Source organism: Oreochromis niloticus, linkage group LG6 (genome assembly GCF_001858045.2).
Source record: "Oreochromis niloticus isolate F11D_XX linkage group LG6, O_niloticus_UMD_NMBU, whole genome shotgun sequence".
Lineage (NCBI taxonomy): Eukaryota > Metazoa > Chordata > Actinopteri > Cichliformes > Cichlidae > Oreochromis > Oreochromis niloticus.
In genome coordinates, this window is record NC_031971.2 from 39,130,329 (window position 1) to 39,150,590 (window position 20,262).

Consider the following 20,262-nt stretch of genomic DNA (forward strand, 5'->3'; position numbering starts at 1 on the left):
TCCTAATTTCAACCATGAACTAAATATGCCTGCTGAGCAATTTATGATTCATTAGAGGACCAGCTAACATCTAACTGGTTCAAAACCAGTCCAGGGTAGCATCTGCTTAAATCTGGTTCAAAACTGGAAGTTTAGCAGATCATGTGCAGCCACTGTTTAATAAAATGGAATAAGCCGATAAACACAGCAGAATAAGATGAAAGGTGTCACATGAATTAAAATTAATGAATAATAATTCAAGTTAAATTCCAGGTTTTTGTTTGATTAGTCCTGTTTTTTATATAATCTTCTAATTAAAAACATTTGAAAGTAACTTTATAGACGACGAAACGTCAAAAGCTTTTTGTGTTTTATTGCAAATCACATCTTGCAGGCTACCTGGAGTACCTTCAGGGCTCACCACAGGATCACAGCTCACACTGTGGCAAGCATTTAAATCAAGGTTTGATCACTACTGTGCATCAAATGTTTGATCTTTGTATTGAAATCTGGGTTGTGAGATTCAGCCTTTGCTTTTCCAGTCAACTGTTTCAGAAAAATGCAAATGACGACTGGGGTTAAAAATGTGTCATTTTTCATTTCAACTTGTAAATCTGGTGAAAAACATCTTGATGAATCCTGCATTTGTGTGTGAAATGCTCATATGCACTGTTTGTGAATGAATCCCACATGCCAGGGTGCCAAAGTGGTGCAGTCATAAACAATGACCCCTCACAACAGGAAGGATCTGGGTTTGAATCTGCCAGTTTTCTGGCAATTTTGCAGTGGAGGTAAGGAGAAAGTCATGTTCTTATTTATCGCTCCAGCTCGAGACCGAGCTAATTAAGCAACTGAAATGACTGAGTTGGCAATTTGAAAGTAAACTAAGAAAACACCCCAGAAATTCTTATCATCGGTCCAGACAAGATGGAGGAAAATCACAGAGAAGGTTCATGGATGTGGTTGATGTGACAGGGTGAGACAGAGACAGATGATCCCTAAAGAGACCAGGCAGGAGGAAGGAGAAAAGGGCGACGATGACAACATGACAAGCATTTTTGAGAAACATGTAAACAAGGTCACCCGATCCCTGGTACTACCACCTGAAGGTCGGTATAATCCACACTGAGTTTTAGCACCCCTCTGACTATCATTCACGCTTTTATTTCCTCTTAGACAGATTATTGTAAAGCTCTTTTAAAAGCTATTAATCAAAAATCGATCAATAGACTTCACATCACTCAAAATGCAGCAGTAAGACTTTTTTTCAGGAACTAATGAAAGTGCCTAAAAAGTATTACACAGATTTTACTGACTCTACACTGGCTGTTCATTAGTTTTAGAATTGTTTCCAAGATTTTGTTTCTTACTTTTAAAGCTCTTTGTGGCCTTGTTCCAGAATACACTGGAACCCTGTGCCAACCAGCGCATGGCCCAAGATCCTCAGGCAGGAACCTGTTAACTGCTCCCACCTCACACTTAAAGACAAAAGTAAATTCGATTCAATTCAACTTTATTTTTATAGCGTGAAATCAAATCTATCGCCACAAGGTGCGTTTTATAAATGGTAAATGGCCTGTATTTATATAGCGCTTTACTCAGTCCCTGTGGACCCCAAAGCGCTTTACACATCCAGTCATCCACACATTCACACACTGGTGATGGCAGCTACATAGCCACAGCTGCCCTGGGGCGCACTGACAGAGCCGAGGCTGCCGAACACTGGCGCCACCGGGCCCTCTGACCACCACCATTAGGCAACGGGTGAAGTGTCTTGCCCAAGGACACAACGACCGAGACTGTTGGAGCCGGCAATAACTCGAACCGGCAACCTTCCGACTGCAAGACGAACGGCCAACTTTTGAACCACGATCACCCCAGTAAGGTAAGGTAAGCCACTATGGCTTACCTTACTGAGCCATAGTAAGGTAAGGACCCAATAATAATACAGTGAAAACCTAAGGAATTACAAATATATGGCTAACCCCACCCAGTCACTTTTTGTCTCTTTTTAATTCTATGTTGTTGTACTTTTTCAACATGTTCAAAATAAAGATTCAATCAATCAATCAATCAATCAATCAATCAATCAACCAAGCAATCAGACGACCTCCTGTGGTGACATACTTGGCGACAGTGGGAAGGAAAAACTCCCTTTTAAAAGAAAGAAACCTGTTAAAACCATCTGCCACAATTGATTTGGTTTGAGGGAAAGAAAACAGGACAAAAGATGAAGGTTGTGATTTGGCGCTGTATAAATAAAATTGAATTGAACTGAACTGAGAAAGGAACCAAGTGCAGGCACTGACAATTGACGTATTGCGAGTGAACTTTAATTCCAGTGGGGAAAACGAAATACAAACAAAAGCTGAACATGGCAGCAACTAAACTAAAACAAAACCTAAACTGGGTGAAACTAAAACGACACAAAGGAACAAAAGCCCGGGACTAGAAACTCAGGACATAAAACATAACAACCTGAGACAGGGAACATGGAGCCTGGAACACAGAGAAATACAACAGGTGGAACACAGACAAACCAGCAACACACAGAGAGGAAGACACAGGGCTTAAATACACAGGCAGGACAATGAGAGGATGGTGAACAGGTGGAACATAGCTGGGACAAATCAGACATAATAAGACAAAGGAAGCAAAGCAGAATACACTGACATAAGACAAGGACTATCAAAGTAAAACAGGAAGCATGAGACATTCGCAAAGACGCAGACTCAGAGACACGGACGTGACACTGAGACATGACTGACTGGACATGCAACATGGAACACAGGGAAGACACAGTGACCGAAACTAGGAGACTACAAATATAATATGAACAGAAAACCACCAAGAAAACCAAAGCCATGAATAACAAATAATCAGGGAATATAACTTAATCAAACACAAAACACTGGGTTACAGACCCAGTGCCATGATAAACTTAAAGAAGCGCACTTGCTTCCTTCAAGATTTAAAGTCTGAGTCACATCCTATCTACAGCTTTCAATTCAAGCCTGAACTACCACAGAGACAGTATGTGGGCTATAAACATCCTTCAAAGCATTACGTTTGTCTGTCTTCTCTGTTATCAAACCACATACTTCAGGATATCTCTGAATCTTGCTGTAGGTCTTATAGCAATGGTTCACTGCACAACATCACAATGTAGTGATTAAAAGTGGAAAATTACAAATAAAATCAGACCACAAAACTTTCCATTACCCCAGCCACATCAAATATCCAGTTCCTGGAACAAACTACAAAGATCAGGAGAAAAATTCACTGTAGGAAACATTTTCATTATTAAAAATATCAGAGCACATACAAATATATGGCTAACCCCCCCCAGTCACTCGAAGGTCAAGTATTGACAAATGCAAACAGCAATTCTAAGAATAGCTAGTGAGTGTCTAACCAGGGGTGGAGTCTCTGGTATCAGCTGAAAGATTTTATTTCACAACATGACTGTGAGTTATTGTGCTGCAGAAATGATAAGTAAAAGAGAAAAGGGCGTAAAAAGTCATCCTAGTGCATCATAAACAGACAGATGGTCAGGAGATTCGTCAGTTGGAGGTATAAAAGGAAGAGACGCAGGAAGAGGGCAGCAGAGCGGGCAATCGGCACTTCACTAACTCCCCTCAGAGACATCTATACTGGCAGACTTCAGCAGAAAGCCAGCATCATCATTAAAGACCCCTCGCACCCTGGACACTCACTTTTTTCCCCCCTTCCCTCTGGTAAACGCTACAGGTCCATCAGGTCGAAGACAAACAGACTCAACAGAAGTTTTTACCCACAGGCTGTCAAACATGCCCTACCTCCACCCTGATTGGAGGATAACTGCACTGCCAACACTCATGGACATTACACCTTATTTATAAATCGTATTTCTGTTTATACTTCAATGCAAACAACACCCCTACCTCTTTAAACTGTATTTATTATAACATTATTTAGTATAGTTCCAACAGCACCCCCCACTCAATGTGCAATATCACTGATCACACTGCACCTCTCAATGCACCTGCTAGTTAGATGGCATGTATGTGTATGTATATAGATGTAAGCGTGTATGTGGAAATATGTGTGTGTATGCATGTACGGATGCAAATATGTATATATACATATATGTATGTATGTGCGTGTATGTTTGCAGGTGTATGTATAACTTGTACATATCTTTCTTGTGTAAATGTAAATTTGTCATTGTGTAAATACTTACGCTATTGTGTACTTCACACACATGGAGAGATGCCAAACTGCCTTTCACTGTTCTTGTAACAGTGACAATAAAAAGCTATTCTATTCTATTCTATTCTATTTCAGCCACTGTCCTTTAGGGGTTAACATCCGACAGCAGGCGGGAGGTGTATGAGGGAGGTAGAGGTGGTGCTGATGGTGGTGGTGGTGGGGAGTCTGTGTCACTCTGCATCAATACATAAGTGAAAGTGCCGACGCGGCACAAAGTCAGGCCTGGATTTGTATGCAGGTTGGCTCACAGGAGCGGGAACTGGCCTGAGTGCGATAACAGGGGAGCCGGAAAAGCATTGCAGCAGGATGAAAACAGGAAGTCTTTTATTCTGAACTCAACAGCTTTGCCTCAAACATTGAAACATCTTTATTGGCTGGTGATGATTATCCCATATTAGCTCCTGTCATCTATCAAATACTACCAATTGCACACAAAAAAAAAACAACATGTCTTTTTCCCACTGTGGCTGATTACTTTAGACATAAAATAGATGCAATAGGTTTATGCAATATGAAGTCATACCTAATGCTAATTAATAAACATAAAATTGTATTGATTGAGGAAGAGGAGCACTGGAGCTTCCAGAAAACTAAAGCCAAATATAGCTGACCTGGCCTGGATGGCAGCTGCTCTGGACTTCATGCTGTCAGACTCTAAAGCCAGTTGAGCATTCTCCATCAGTAGTTTACCGACCTGACAAAGCAAAAACAAAAAAGATGTGATTAGATTTGGAGGTCAAGGCAAAATCTAACCAGTGATTCTATACATACAGTTTCCCTGTCCTGATGACATGATCAGTTACAGCTCTCTAAGAAACAAATCATGGGATGAAAGTCACTAAACGTGGAAAAAGTGGAAGAGCAAGTCACTGCCGTGGTTGGCACAGCAAACTTTTAGCCAGAAGGTTCTGGGTTTGAATCTCGTGATCTCTGGACTCTTCTGTGTGGAGTCTCGTTACCGTATTTTCTGCACTACAAGTTGCACTTAAAATCCTTTAATTTTCTCAAAAATCGACAGTGCACCTTATAATCCGGTGCGCCTGATGTATGAATTCTAGTTATGCTTACTGACCTTTTATGTGGTACACAGCGCTCAAAAATCTGTCAAAAAATGTTCAAAAAAGCACAACGGAGTAATCTGGGTCCAAAACTCTGTCAACTTCAGGTCCCAAAGTCAAACGAACACTGCAGCATCACTGAGAGTTAAAAACTGTCTAAATTCTTTAGGAGTTAGAAGTTAGCAGGAAGTTAGCTCGCTAGTTTCCACCTAAACATGATATAGCATGTTCTGACTGAGAGATTTCTGAAAGAATTAAAAGGTACAGCTCTGTTATCACTTCCAACATAAATGAAGACAGAAAACTAAACAGCAGTGACGTTTGTAGGGTTACTGAAGTTGGACTAGCTGGAATATAATGACACAGCTATGTTAGCATAACAAACAGTGAAGCTGAAGAATGAACCTTAACTTTTTTCCACTCAATAAAAGTTAATGTGAGGGTTCCAGATGGTTATGAACAAATGCAGTCGCATGGCAGGATGCTGTAAACGGACCAAACCTCAGTCAGGAGAACAACTGAGATAATCCATCCACAATATGAGGTTAGTCATTAATATACTGCAACAACATGTGAATAGAGCAGCTGCGAGAGAATTCAACATTAATGAATCAATGATACAGAAGTGGAGGAAGCAAGAAGAATGAGTTGAGTAAAATTTGACTTATCTGATTGTTTTGTTTCGCTTAATGCGCCTTATAATCCGGTGTGCCTTATGTACAAAAACAGAAAAATTCATCAATAGTGCGCCTTATAATCCGGTGCGGCTTATGGTCCAAAAAATACGTATTCTCCTAAACCCTGCGTGGGTTTACAAGTACTCAGGCTTGCTAAACAGTCCAAAGACATGCATGTTAGGTTAAGAGGTGATTCAAAATTGGCTGTACATAAAGAAGTTAAATGCATCAAATAAAGTGCAATATGACTGTGTGTGAAAATGTAAATGTGGCCTGTAGTCTAAAGCACTTTGAGTGTTCAGTGAGATTAAAAAGGAGCTATAAAAAATGGCTAACCCATGCTATAGACGCCTCAAGCTTTTAATCCATCCTACTTTGCAAGCCAAAATCACCATATTATCAGACGCACACAGACTCTGAAGAGATACTGTTGTGAATTGGGCCTATTCAGAAAGAAAACAAAGCATTCATACATCAAAGGAGATGCGATTGAATCGATTCAGCTCACGCACTTCCTCTTTGTATTTTTTTAACATAAATTACACCAATACCTCATAATATAGCTTGTTAAATATAAACTTGATATATTTAATTTACAGAGAAATCTTTTGAGTGTTATTTCTCCTCACGTCACCGTCTGCACTCAAAAAGCCAATCAGTGTTCCAGTTTGCACATCCTGTTTACATACTGTTCATGGGAGAGTTCATTTAGCATACACCTTCTGCAGGGATATATATCAAATCCCACAATTTTTTATAATTTCTAATATTATTTTAGTACAGGAAAGTAAAGTATAAAACGTTGGCTCCTTGTATTATATCAAACACAAATAAAAATGTTAACACGCCCTCATTCTCCTTTGTTTTCTTATGAGTACAAAACTTTTGAAAGAAGACACACCCTTGCTGAAAGAAAGCCAAAGATAACAGCGACTATTCCGCCATATTTTTTTTTTACCATGAGCACCATTACAGGCTTCACTCATTATATGGATATAACATTACAATCCCAGTTTCTGACTCCCGGTGAGGATGTGAGTCAGGAGACTGACAACATCATGGAGTAATGTCTGACCCGTCTCCTGTGATGTAACTAAAGTAAGCACTTCTTAAGAAGATAAATAGAGAACTAATCCCTAACATTTATATGGAAGCACTCCCTGGATCCACAGACAATGAAGTTGGCTGAGTTTGCCTGTGGTAGTCATGGGAACATGTGAACAACTAATTAGTGTCTGTCAGTGACACCTACTTATGCACGGCGTAAAGAAAGTGACAGTAAATCCAGGGAGCAGCTCAAAACCATCAAGATGAGTAATGGGAGATCGCTGCTGTTAATCGTCGACTCAGCGCTTCCGCATTCTTTCTGTGACAGCCATCAATCGTGGGTCTCTGTGACAGCGTAATGATACGGGCACAAGAAATATCTCTCTATATCTGTGGCGAGCCCTCTCACACTACGCAAAACATCTTAGATTACTCTCGTTGATACCAAGGCTGTTACAACGATAACTAATGTTAAAGGTAAAAAACTTGGGCGTGTGGTTCGACATGGTGCTCTCTTTCGAGTCTCATGCAAGAGAGACAACAAAGACCGCCTTTTATCATTTAAGGAACATAGCCAAAATCAGACAAGTTTTGTCAAGCGACACTGCAGAGGTTCTTGTCCATGCATTTGTTGCTTTACATATTGATTATTGTAATGCTCTTCTTTCTGGGCTACCAAAGAAAAGTGTTAGAGGTTTACAGATGGTGCAAAATGCAGCTGCTCGCATTTTAACGAAAACTGGGAAATCTGAGCACATTACCCCAGTACTGAGATCTCTTCATTGGCTACCTTGTCAGGTTCAAGCAGATTTTAAGGTCCTGCTGCTCACCTACAAGGCTTTAAATGGATCGGCACCTTCATAGCTCTCTGACCTTTTGCACCCTGTGTTCCATCCCGTGCTCTCCGATCTCAGGACTCCGGCCTTCTAAAAGTTCCTAGAGCCAGAAAAAAGACTATTGGGGAGCGTGCTTTTTCTTTTTGTGCCCCATTTTTGTGGAACAACCTTCCTCAAAATATTCGGCAGGCGTGCTCTGTGGAGGTTTCTAAAACTAAGTTGAAGACCCACTTGTTCAACCTATCCTACATGTCTTAACTCTATGCCTTTTAGTTTTTAAATGCTTATTGTTTTTAATTTGTATTGTGTGTTTTACTTGTATTGCTATGTATCGCTTTCATTTATTTATCTTTTATTTTTTAAATAGCTGCACAGCACTTTGTTTGAAAGCACTTTATAAATAAAGTTATTATCATTATTATTAATAATAATAATAATGATAATAAAATAAAACTAAGTCTAAAAACATTTTACCTACCTGAAATGATTATTAGCTAAAAAAATGTTATGTATTACAAAACTAATAAACCAGAAGCTTTATATCTACATGACATACATGTCTTTAGTATCTGGATTTTAGTATTGGACAACTGCAATGATTTGTCTTATTACATAATAAAGCAAAACTTACATTCAGAAGACATGAACCACCACTTTATGCCACCACCGTGGTGGAGGGGTTTTCATCCTAGGAGCTCTGCTGTTGGGGAGAATTTGCCTCTGGTAGGGTCTCGTAAGGCAAACTGCTTCTAGGTGAAGGGCCAGATTCACAAGACACTTGTGGAGGAGCCAACAATGGACCATTACGGGGTTACAAGGACCCCACCCTGGAGCCAGGCAAAAGACTGGGTTTGGTTGGCAAGTGTTTGCCCAATTGAGCCCCATGGGCCAGCTCTCCTGCTGACCCTCAAACCACATGAGGGGCCATAGGGGTCTAGTCAATGTGGATTGGGCTCTTGTTGCGGACTGAAACTAGCTTTGGGTAGGTGGAACGTCACCTCTCTGGTGGGGAAGGAGTGTGAGGTAGTGCTAGAGGCAGAGAAATACTCGGTATGGCTAAGTATAGTTAGACTCACCTCAGTGCACAACTTGGAACCAGTTACTTCGATAGCGGTTGGACTGAGACTGAGAGGTGGCAGGCAGGGGTGGGTATATTTGTATCCCCTCGGTTCAGTGCCTGTAAGTTGCAGTGCTTATGCGCTGAACAGCATCTCAATGTACCCAGTAGGACCCCTGTGCTCACGAGGGCAATGACATTGTGACCTGGAGGTATGTGACTGGGAGGAACACCATGCTCGCACATAAGGGTACCAGGACACCCTAGGCCTCAGGTTGATGATTGGTTTTGTAATCATATCATCAGCTCAGCTCCTTGCTGAGGGGCACTGAAACTGAGAGATCGAACCCCCGGCCCCCAAAAACATGTTGGCTGCAGCCCTGATGCACAACTTTCTCTATTTTGAGGTTAGCGTTACGCTTTGTCAAGTTTTTATTCCATGCAAACGTCAATAGCATTAAGCAACCCTAGCTAACCTTAACTTGTGAGCTACTAACCACAAAATGCTGTCTTGAGTTGCTCCAGGAAGCAAATTGACTATATTATATTATAACTATATTATAACATTGGACTGAGTTTGGCAAAAAAAAGTAAAACTGTGTGTTTATGAGCTATTTGAAACTAAACCAAATCATGTTTTACGTGTCAGTGAAATGAGTGCACACACACAGTTACAGCTAACTTTGAATATAGCAGTGCAACAGCAGCAGCCTTCCTTCTTTGGACATGTCTGTACTCGAGTGACTTCATGTCATATGTCAAATGACATATGACATGATTAATCGACTAGCAGCATTGTCTGATCGACTAGTTCTTCACATCTCTGGCCTTTAGTAACTCATCTGAATCCTGTGGCCTGATATTTGTGTTAAATTAACTTGCAGTTGTCAAATTATTTTATTAGCCGTGAATGAACTGTTGCCACATTCATGCAGCGTAGCAAAGTTAAATCTAGCTTTCACATATTTCATTAAAAATGATCAACAACAGATTAAATTTGCGGTCCTTGTATGTAGCCTTAACAGGAACTTTGTAAGTATAAAGAAGTTCATTTTACAAACTGTGTGATGGTCTTAAAACAGGGTGCCATCAACCACCTTTTCTGGACTTTAACTAAACATGTGTTCGAGGCTGTTCACAGGATGCTGCATCCAGCTGTCATCGACACTACACTACACTAGACAATAGGCTGTGTTTTTACTGCGCTCATTGTTTGATTATACACACCCACTCCTGCCCTGTGGCTGCAAGATGGCCTTGAGCTGATTATTATAAAGCCTGAGTAGAAATAATACTACAGCACCACAATTATATCAAACAGCTGTGCAATTTACATAACTCTTTATATCATCTGACCTGGGCACGGAGCTCCTTGACAGTCTGTTCCTGTTTGGACCAGTCCTGGGAACGCGAGGTGTTCCTGACCCCCCAGCTGGCTATCTGAGCCTCCAGCCGCTGGTTTGCTTCCTGCAGCCGGTTCACCTGCTCCAAGAAGCTCTTCAAGCGAGCATTCAGGCCCCACATTGTGTGACTGGAGTCCTGCAGCGAGTCCATGGACATCTGAGAGAGAGCAAATGTTTACAGTCACACGCAGTTGCTGAGCCTGTGAAATTTTCATACAGTCAAATGACGCAGCTGGTGGTGCCTGTGATGGCCAAACTTTTCAGGCAGTACGCGACTGACAGGCGCGTATTCACAAGAGCTAACAACTTTCTCTGCAGTGTGAAACCCACACGCTGCCAAAGGCGTTTACAAGGTAAATGTTTACCTAGTGATACTCACCTGCAGCAACGTGGCCTTCCCCGAATAAAGCACAGTATATGTAAGTCACTCTGTTTGCCCGGTCACACAGTCCACCACTCCTCACAGCTTAGCTGCATTCCTCCACAGCGAGCTGGAGAGCACTTCCCACTGTGTCCCAGGTCATCGGCAGCAGGCCCCCGAGACAGAGCAGACAGGCTGCCGGTTGGCCTGCCGGTATCAGCGTTCGCTTGTCTTCAGGGTCAGTCACGACAGGGACGTTCCTCCCTGTCCCACCTCGGCCCCTCCCAGGCAGCATGTGGGGCAAGCGCTGGACACTGGACACAGTGCTTGCATCACCAACGCTCTGGGGTCCCTTTGTACTCTCTGATCCAGGATTACTGATTTGCTTTCAAACAGGCAGCAACACAAGCTGCGGAGGGAATGTTCAGGGAGACACAGTGGCAGGACCTGAGTGTGTGTGTGTGTGTTTGTGTGAATGGTCCTGTAATGAGAAGTTACATTCACTGTAATGAATGTGAAGCCCGTGTCCCTGAACACTCTCTCACTCTTTGTGCAGACTTGCTCAATGACAGCCTTGGTTGGATGTGTTTGTGCTGTCTGAGCCAAAGGTTTTCTCTTCCAAATATTATTATGTGGTTTTTCATATTCCCTTGGTTACAAGGACTGCAGATACGCTTTTTTAACTCCCGTTTAAGCAGTTACTTTATGTCATCTGGAGTTTGTAGCTTTCTGTTGCTTTCAGCGGACAGACTCCACAGCATCATCTTAGACTTCAATAATATCATGGAAATGGCTAATGTGTTATGATAAGAGAGGTATGTTTTTTTAAGGTGGGGTGTGGTTCAAACACTCTCTCCTCTCAATGTTTAAGAGGATAAACCCAGTATAAACAACTGGGTGGGCCACTGTAACAACTAGAAAAGAAAAAAAAAACTGAAAACAAGGCTCAATGGAGTATTCAAAAGTGCATGTTAGAAGTTGATGGTGGGTGTGTCTAATGTCTGTAAAACAAAATCAAAATCAGCTGAACTCACACGAACTCACAAGCAGAATAACAGAGCTTCCATTGGCAGTTTCATGAGTTTTTGATCAGATTACTTAGGCTTCAGTGCCTTGAACAGATCCCTAAAGATCAAACTGAGGTGTTTTTTTCCACCCTGTTGCACATGAATTCATAGCTGAAACTTGGCTCTGAAAAATTAACTTTAAGAGTGCATTCTTCATAATGTCCACCAGGGGCGGTAGCTGCCATTGCTAAAAGACGTCCTGCGCAAGTCTATGGGAAAATTGGCCTTTGACCTCTCTTTCCTACTTCAAGTCTGTCCTGAAAAATATAAGTCACTAATTCTGGGTCATACTGAATAAAACATGGAGTCAATTTTAAAAGTTTTGGTTTAAGTTTCAGAAAGGAGGACTATCCTGAGTTTGTGTATGGTTCAGCAGTCACATCATTTGAAAACATTAAGACAGCAACAGCAATAATGCTCATCTCAAGACTTCAGAGCAGGAATTAGAAATCATTCGATGACATCACAGTGGCTATGTCCATCTTTTATACTGTTTGTGCTTCCAAGGTTGACACCAAGAAAGCTATGTCAGCCTCTAAAAAGACAATAAGTTTAAAAAGTTCTTTGTTTGTTTCAAAACAGTCACAAACACACTTTTGTTGAGCACTTTATCCTCCATTAAAAGAGAAATAAAGCTAATAAGTTGTTAAGTTTTGCCATTTTGCTTGTCGGCGATCGACGTGTTTTTTTAACCAAAACAACAACAGTAGATTAATAGTAGATCACTACTGCACTTAACATTATAGGCACCACATGCTGCTGGAGACAGAGCAGGAGATGTAAGAAAAGTGTATGAAATTAAACAACCTTGTGTTTTATTTCTTGGGCTCTATTTTTACGACTTTAAGAGAAGAACATGTTGTTTTCTCTTTTCTGTCACTTGCTCATATCACTTTTAAGGTCTGCTACATTAAAAATGTCTCAAAAAGATGAATCCATTTTTAAGACGATGAAAGTTTCATTTTAGCTGGATGCCTTTCTTTGTTTTCAAAGAGCCCCGTTTGTGGATTTGCAAATACTTGAGCTGTCTGGATTTGTCTGTCAGGAGATTTCTCTTGTTAAACAAGCATGTTTTGCTAAGAGAAAGGATGCGGGGTTACTATTACACACGTCTGAGCTCCTTTGTGCTGCTGCAACCTAATATTGTCTCTGTCTAGACTTTCATTCTTTATCTCTGACTTTTTCATGTGGCTTCGCTGATAGTTGTGGGTGTTGTGGTTATCTGTCAGCGTGGCCAGGAAATGGGTTCATATACAGAGAAAAAAATCAGATATAAAGACTAAAAGAGCAAGAGAAGGAGAATAAGTCTGTAACAGGACATGAGCTGTGTAGACTTTAATGATTAAATGCACACACACAAAGCATGCTGTCTAACTAAACAATGCCAGACTCGTATGCCAGGACACTTACTGTCATTGCACTCCCACACCCTGTCAGTAAGATGGATTGGCAGGAGAGCAGCAACGATGATAGTCATTTGAAATCCGGGAAACAAACAAAGCAAAAATTTTCCATGATTACAAAAAAAAACAAACAAAAAAAAACGCTCTTAGGGCGTAGCAGGTGGTTCTGCGTTGAGTGTCTGCGACAGATGAGTTTTGCTGCAAGCGTGAGGGGGGAATGCCACCGAGCCTGTTTCTGGATGCCGTGTTGCTCCCTCAGACATCCAAGAAGTGGTTTTTATTGCAGTGAATTTAATCATAACTGATGGGTTTAAGCAGGTGTTAACTTGTTACACAAATTTAAGGAGAAAAGGTGGAGGCGTTAGAGATAGACACTGCCCAAAAAGAGAGCGAAAAACAAAACAAATCCACCCTGGATTAGGAGTTTACCACCAAACAGTCTCACGAACCTGAACTTTGCCTCTTCGCATTCCTCGACCTCTGTTTCCTTCGATGCAGGAGGGGCGCCAACAGCTCTTTGATCCTTCTTCATGTGATCCCTCATTTTCATGAGCCTTTTGCTAAACGTGTCTGACAGACAAAACAGAAAAACCTGTTATAAACACACAATACCTTTCATCCTTTGTTTCGTAATTACAGTTTAAAACCAACTCAATGCCAACAGTTTTTGTTCATACACGGTATCACCACAACAGCCACTTCAGATCTGATTTACTATTGACTATTGTGGCCTAAGTCCAAAACCACAGAAAGGATTAACTTCACATAAACTCCACCAGACTCTGCTGTAGGGGTTATGTTCAGCTAAGCCATGTGTCATGTGCTTTTACTTGCAGTATAAAGAAGTACACAAAAGTTATAATTTAACCTGTGACGGCTTTTATTTATACCTGTAAACCGCTCACTCAGGCACCATAAAGTATGTTTCTACTCAAATCACTATTATCAATCCTTGTGCTGTATATAGCTTTACTAAGAAATGTTTTTATTTCCACAATGCCAAATTACTAATGTAAAGGACAACACAACAGGAGACCAGGTCGTCCTCACCTCTGCAGAAGGTTTTGAAATCTTTCAGGTAATTGTTTTGGTGTTTTCCCTCTAAGCAGCGAGCCTCAGGGCAGCCAGCACTTTTAGGACACTATTCGAATCCTTTTAACCTAGATGGTGGAGTGCTGGGGATGTATTGCTGCATTCAGTTACTGTACAAGCACATCATACGGACACACTTAGCTGCTAGTGAGTTGTAATTAACAGACTAATAAAAAAACTGGAATTTCACTCATTAAACTGAAGCACAAACATGTTGAACAGGCGGCGTCTCACAACAAACCGTGCTATTCTTCAGATAATTCCACTTAAAACCTCCAAAAGTTGAATCTGTTCATCTGGACGTAGCGTTTTCAGTGGGAGAAACGTTTCATCACTCATCCAAGTGACTTCTTCAGTCTCAGCTGACTGTAGGTTTCCCCAATCTTATAAACAGTACATTTGCATAATGACTGAAACCAGCCCACTGAAGGAACAATGGGCTGGGAGGTCAGTTCCTTAATCATAATTATGCAAATTCCCATGACCATTGATCAACAATCACTGACCAAAACCCACTGATCAAAGAACACTGATCAATGGCCATGAGTACCATTCACAGAGAGTTGGGGAATGGCTGCAATCACAGCATTGTAAGATGGCGAAAGATGGACCCTTAGGCCCCCTCCTCGATTCAGAGATGGTCTTTCCCTTTTAAAAATGGCCTCCTTGACTCCGCGCTCAAACCAGCGTTCCTCCCTGTCCAGGATGTGTACATCCTCATCATTGAAAGAGTGTCCACTGGCCTGTAGGTGTGAACAGACTGCAGAGTCCTGGCCTGATGAGGTTGCTCTTCTGTGTTGTAGCCAGAGGTTGTTTGGTTTCCCCGATGTATAAATCCTGGCAATCCTCCTGGCACTTAACAGCGTACACTATGTTACTCTGTTTGTGTCGGGGGACCCGCTCCTTGGGGTGGACCAGTTTTTGGCACAGCGTGTTTTGGGGTTTAAAAGCCACAGAGACGCAGTGTTTTTACAAAAAATGCGTCTCAACTGTTCTGATACTCCTGACACATACGAGATCACTACAGGTTTTTGCTTAGTCAGCGGTTGTCCTTCTCTCCTGGATCAGCTGGAGCTTTCTTTAGGCGTCTTCCCAGCTTTGACACATTTCCAGCTGGGATAACCACATTTACTCAGGGCCTTCTTAATGTGATGTTCTTGTGCTTCCCTGGCCGCTGTGTCAGTGGGGATGGTGTTCGCTCTGTGTTGTAGCGTCCTGATGACACCCAGTTTGTGCTCCAGTGGATGATGAGAGTCAAACCTTAAATACTGATCTGTATGCGTAGCTTTCTGGTACACATCAGCTTTCAGATGTCCCCCATTACTGATGGAAATCTCACAGTCTAAGAAGGCTAACCTGCCACTTTTCATATCCTCCCTGGTGAATTTGATGTGTTGGTCCACCGAGTTAATGTGATCCGTGAATTGTGGTACGTCCTGAGATTTGATTTTCACTTAGGTGTCATCCACATATCTGAACCAATGGCTTGGTGGTGTTTCAGGGTAGGATAGCAGCGCCCTCTTTTCCACTTCTTCCATGTACAAATTGGCCACGATGGGTGAAACTGGGGAGCCCATGGCACACCCATGTTTCTGCCTGTAGAACTGACTCTTGTATGTGAAATATTTGGAATGAAGACACAGTTCCAAAAGCAAACACACTTGGTCGATGCTGAGAGTGGTCCTGTTGCTGAGGTTGGGGTCATCCTGTAACCTCTTATGAACTACCTCCAGCGCTTCTGTGACTGGGATGCAAGTGAAGGGAGATGTAACATCGTACAAGACCATTGTTTCATCTGCCTCCATAATGACATCTCTCACCTTCTCAACAAAATTCAAGGTGTTCTGGATGTGGTGTTCAGAGCTGCCTACCAGTCACCTGGATGAGTGACGAAACGTTTCTCCCACTGAAAATGCTACGTCCAGATGAACAGAATCAACTTTTGGAAATTTACTTGCCTCGATGATTGAGAATGCATCAAGACATTCCACTTAAAACCTTCCAAAAACGGAAAGGTTCAGTTCACTGACTACACGTGGCAGTGATGAGGCCTAGCAGACAGCCTCAAGATTAGGGCAATATTAGACCATTAGAGGAATTGCACATCTGTTGACTTTTACTCAAATCAGGTTTTTCTAAAACTAACTTAGCAGGAACCTAATAAAGGTGTCAGGGGGCTCGTCTCTAACCCAGCATTCTGAGTTTATTTTGAATTTTTGATTTCTTATGTTATATTGAAATAATGTTAAGTTCTTGTGTTATTATTAGTTAGGGTTTAGTTAAGTTTTAGTCTGTCTTGTCCTCTATGTTTTACTTTGTTATGCCCATGCTTTCATCTCCCTTACCTAATCCCATGTGTCTCTCCTTGTGTTCCGTGTCTCCCCAATCTGTCATGCGTTTCATGTCTGCGGTCTGGTGTTTCCATGTTCAGTGTGTTTAGTTTTATTTCCCCTGTGGTGTTCAGGTTCATTTGTGTCAGCTGTGTTTCCCCAGTGTTTCCACTTCCTTCATTACCTTTCTGTCTGTATATTTAAGTCCTCTGACTCCCTCTGTCTGGTGTCCGGTCATCTGTTAGGTTCTCGCCATGTTTCTAGGTTTTTATGTTTAGGATGTTTCATGTTTTCTTTCTAGTGTTCCCAGTTTAGGTTTTTGTTTAGCATTGAATTGGTTTTGCTTTTTGTTTTGTACTTTTTAATGAGCCACAATAAACGGCTTGCTTTTGGTTAAGAATCAAGTTTTCATTTTGCTTGTCTGCCTTCACGACTGTGACAAAAGGTTTGGGCATAATTAAATTTAAAAAACAAAAAAACAAAGAAAAAAATCAAGTAACTATAAAACTAAATCCACACAAACTCAGGGCATTACGCTGCACTTGAACCCCAGTCTCCTAGATTCAAGTTTGTCCTTTAACCACTTCACAATCTCCTTGCGATGTGAGCGCTGTTGCTTAAATCAAATGAGCCACACTTCAGTATTTTTCCACCCCCTCATGGAATCTGTGACATCACAAATACCCCCGATTGATTGGTTGCTATGATGGGCCTGGAGCAGCACCATCACTGTGATATAAGCCACATCAGTATTCTTTATGGTTTGGTTTGGCCTTTCAGTTCTACACAAGTAATCTATAGATATTAAAGCATTGATAGTGGTGCCAACTTCCTGCTTACAGTTTGGATAAGGAGCCTTCCCGTCTCAGCTTGTCATTTGCACATTGTGAAATTAATGGTTTTTGCCAGTTTGGTGTCTGACTCAGATACCTCATGAATTCATGGGAATTCAGACTAAGAGCAGGTTTTGTTATGTTTGATCCCAGTAATTTCCAGCTAACACGTTATGCAAAAAGAGCTTTTAATCATTTGTAATTGAATGGTGTGGTTTCTTCATGCGTTCCAGCACTCACACAGTGTCAGAAGCAGAACGAACACAAGTTAAGCCCTTCACACCTTAGAAATAAATGCGGATCAAACCACTGGAAGCACTGGAAACTATGTGGTAACGACCAGAAATGCATCATGCCATACATTTCACAGCTGCTAAGCCGAAAGACAAATGCGACATGCATAAGTTCATAACAGTGAAGATGATTGAAGGGAACAGCTTGATTGTTTTGTCACGCACTGGGCAAGGTGGCTCCTCCCAGCAGAGCGGGAAAGTGAGCAGAACATCTTTAATCAGTTGTTTGTAGTTAACATATATTGTCAATGTCACACCAGTCTCATTCTTACATATTAATGAGACGTGAGGAATCAAGAGATGAAACAAGCGTCTCAGAGAACAAGGGATAAATTGAGTGGAAACAACCTGAGGGGCCAAAGTATTAAATTCTTTAAATATCTGTATAATATATTTTTTTAAATGGGCCTGAAAAACAATTATCTTCATCGCACTTTGTTTGACATTCATAAAGCACCCCAGGGTTACAGGTTGCTTGCTTCTCACAAAACAATTAGACTAGGCGTGCCACTGTTGGCTGTCATTTATGGTTGCGTAGGAAAAAGGTTGGGCAAATATTTCAAACGGCTCAAACAAGTCAGAGCCGGGAGCTCAAAGGAGTTCCCGGCAGGTTGTGGGGTCAGCGGAGAGTATGCTGGATGGCGAGTACCTGTTAAACTGCAGAGGCTTTCTCACTTCACTCATGCTCGGCTTCGGCATGTTTATGGATGTGTGTTTAGTTGAGTGAACGGGGTCTAGCATACTGAGTATATTTCGGCTATTTAGCACAGGACACAGGGGTGCGTTTAAATGTATATTTTACTCACATTTAGCCACTTCTTTTCTCCTCAGAATTTGACCACTAGAGGGAAGGATTTGACAAACTGGAAAAAGCACAAAACCACTGACAACAATGATAATGATTTTAATGTCATGGGGGGAAACTGAATGACTGAGGCCTGAAAAATATATTTTATGTTGTTCCACTTGACTTTATCACCCACTTGAGAGACCAGTGATAAGGCTTAGACTAAAGTAACAATAACTGTAATTTACCATCAACCATTAATCCTAATTTAATCTCGTCTGTTTAATTTCTAACCCTAATGAAAAAAAACTCTTACATCTACCTTCAGTTTAAAGACCTGTCATTTAAATATAGCTAAATCCTTCAATAAATGGTTATTTAGTGACCATTAGGACAGCCAACAAGCTGTAAACAGTGCACATATTAGCATATTATAAAAGCAGCTGTCTCCTATGTGGACGACAGTTAGCTGTGTAAGGTTCTGGTCTTAGAACCTGCAGTTTTATTTGTCTTTGAAAACGAGGAGTTGTGCTCATTGTATAAAACGTTCATGCTTTTTCATCAGTACTCTGTTCCTCCTACATTCTGGTTATACCCTCTGTTAATATTTAGTGTTCATTTGTTCCTTCAGTGGTCTAAAGAGCTTGGAAAGAAAAGCGTCTGGATTTTCTTCAAGTTGCTTGAAAATACTTCACCTCTCATCCGAGAAGCTTCTTCAGTTCAGAACTGATGTTCCACGCCAAACTGGCAAAAACCATTAATTTCACAATGTGCAAATGACAAGCTGAGACGGGAAGGCTCCTTATCCAAACTGTAAGCAGGAAGTTGGCACCACTATCAATGCTTTAATATCTATAGATTACTTGTGTAGAACTGAAAGGCCAAACCAAACCATAAAGAATACTGATGTGGCTTATATCACAGTGATGGTGCTGCTCCAGGCCCATCATAGCAACCAATCAATCGGGGGTATTTATGATGTCACAGGTTCAGTGAGGGAAAAATGCTGAAATGTGGCTCATTTGATTTAAGCGACAGAGCTCACATCGCAAGGGGATCGTGAACTGGTTAAAGGACAAACTTGAATCTAGGAGACTGGGGTACAAGTCCACCACGATGCCCTGAGTTCACATGGATTAAGTTTTATAGTTACTTGATTTGCTTCTTTGTTTGTTGGTTTTTAAATTTAATTATGTCCACACCTCTGTTACGTTCATGCAAAAAAAATGTACTTGATTTGAGTAAAAGTCAACAGATGTGCAGTTCCTCTAATGGTCCAATATTGTTCTAATCTTGAGGCTGTCTCCTGCACCACTGAGAGCATCCTGACAGGAAACATCTGCACCTGGTATGGGAACAGCACCAAGCAGGACAGAGTGGAGCGCTCAGCCGAACACATCATTTGCTCTGAGCTTCCTGACCTTCACTTCTGAACTGAAGAAGATTCTCAGATGAGAGGTGAAACGTCTTCAAGCAACTTAAAGAAATCCAGACGCTTTTCTTTCCAAGTTCTTTAGACTACGATGACCTGGATGACTGAGAACCTTCAGACTTGTTCCTTCAGTGTTTCCCCGTGTGCTTATTGCTGATTTCTGATAACCCATGTTTTGCATTTATGTGTGTGTCTTCCCTTTGTCCTTTATCACATCGTCTGTTATTGTTCCTTCCATGGGTGTTTCTGCCAGGATTCTGTTGGTTGTTTGTTTTGGACTTTTTGTGAATGAAGGTGCCAGATGTTATCATTTCTGTCTATTTTACCCAGTGGAATCTAACCTGCCTAGAGCACCA

At 41.4% G+C, this 20,262-nt stretch overlaps 1 protein-coding gene across 3 annotated transcripts in view; it reads right to left on the bottom strand.

Moving 5' to 3' along the window:
• The window catches only part of krt222 (keratin 222), a 31,391-nt gene extending 17,807 nt beyond the window's left edge, over positions 1–13,584 (bottom strand). Inside the window, exons 1-3 of one of the 3 annotated variants that reach the window (XM_005470142.4) lie at positions 13,147–13,584; positions 10,262–10,465; positions 4,842–4,924 (exon numbers count right to left, since the gene is read on the bottom strand). In XM_005470142.4, coding sequence (XP_005470199.1) covers positions 4,842–4,924; positions 10,262–10,465; positions 13,147–13,152 — 293 coding nt within the window. In that variant the 5' untranslated portion in view covers positions 13,153–13,584. Of the gene's footprint in view, positions 1–1,349; positions 1,426–4,841; positions 4,925–10,261; positions 10,466–10,687; positions 11,114–13,146 lie in introns of those variants that run through there. The other 2 variants (XM_013277124.3, XM_025908089.1) reach the window with 2 other exon arrangements.
• Positions 13,585–20,262: the final 6,678 nt, after the last annotated feature.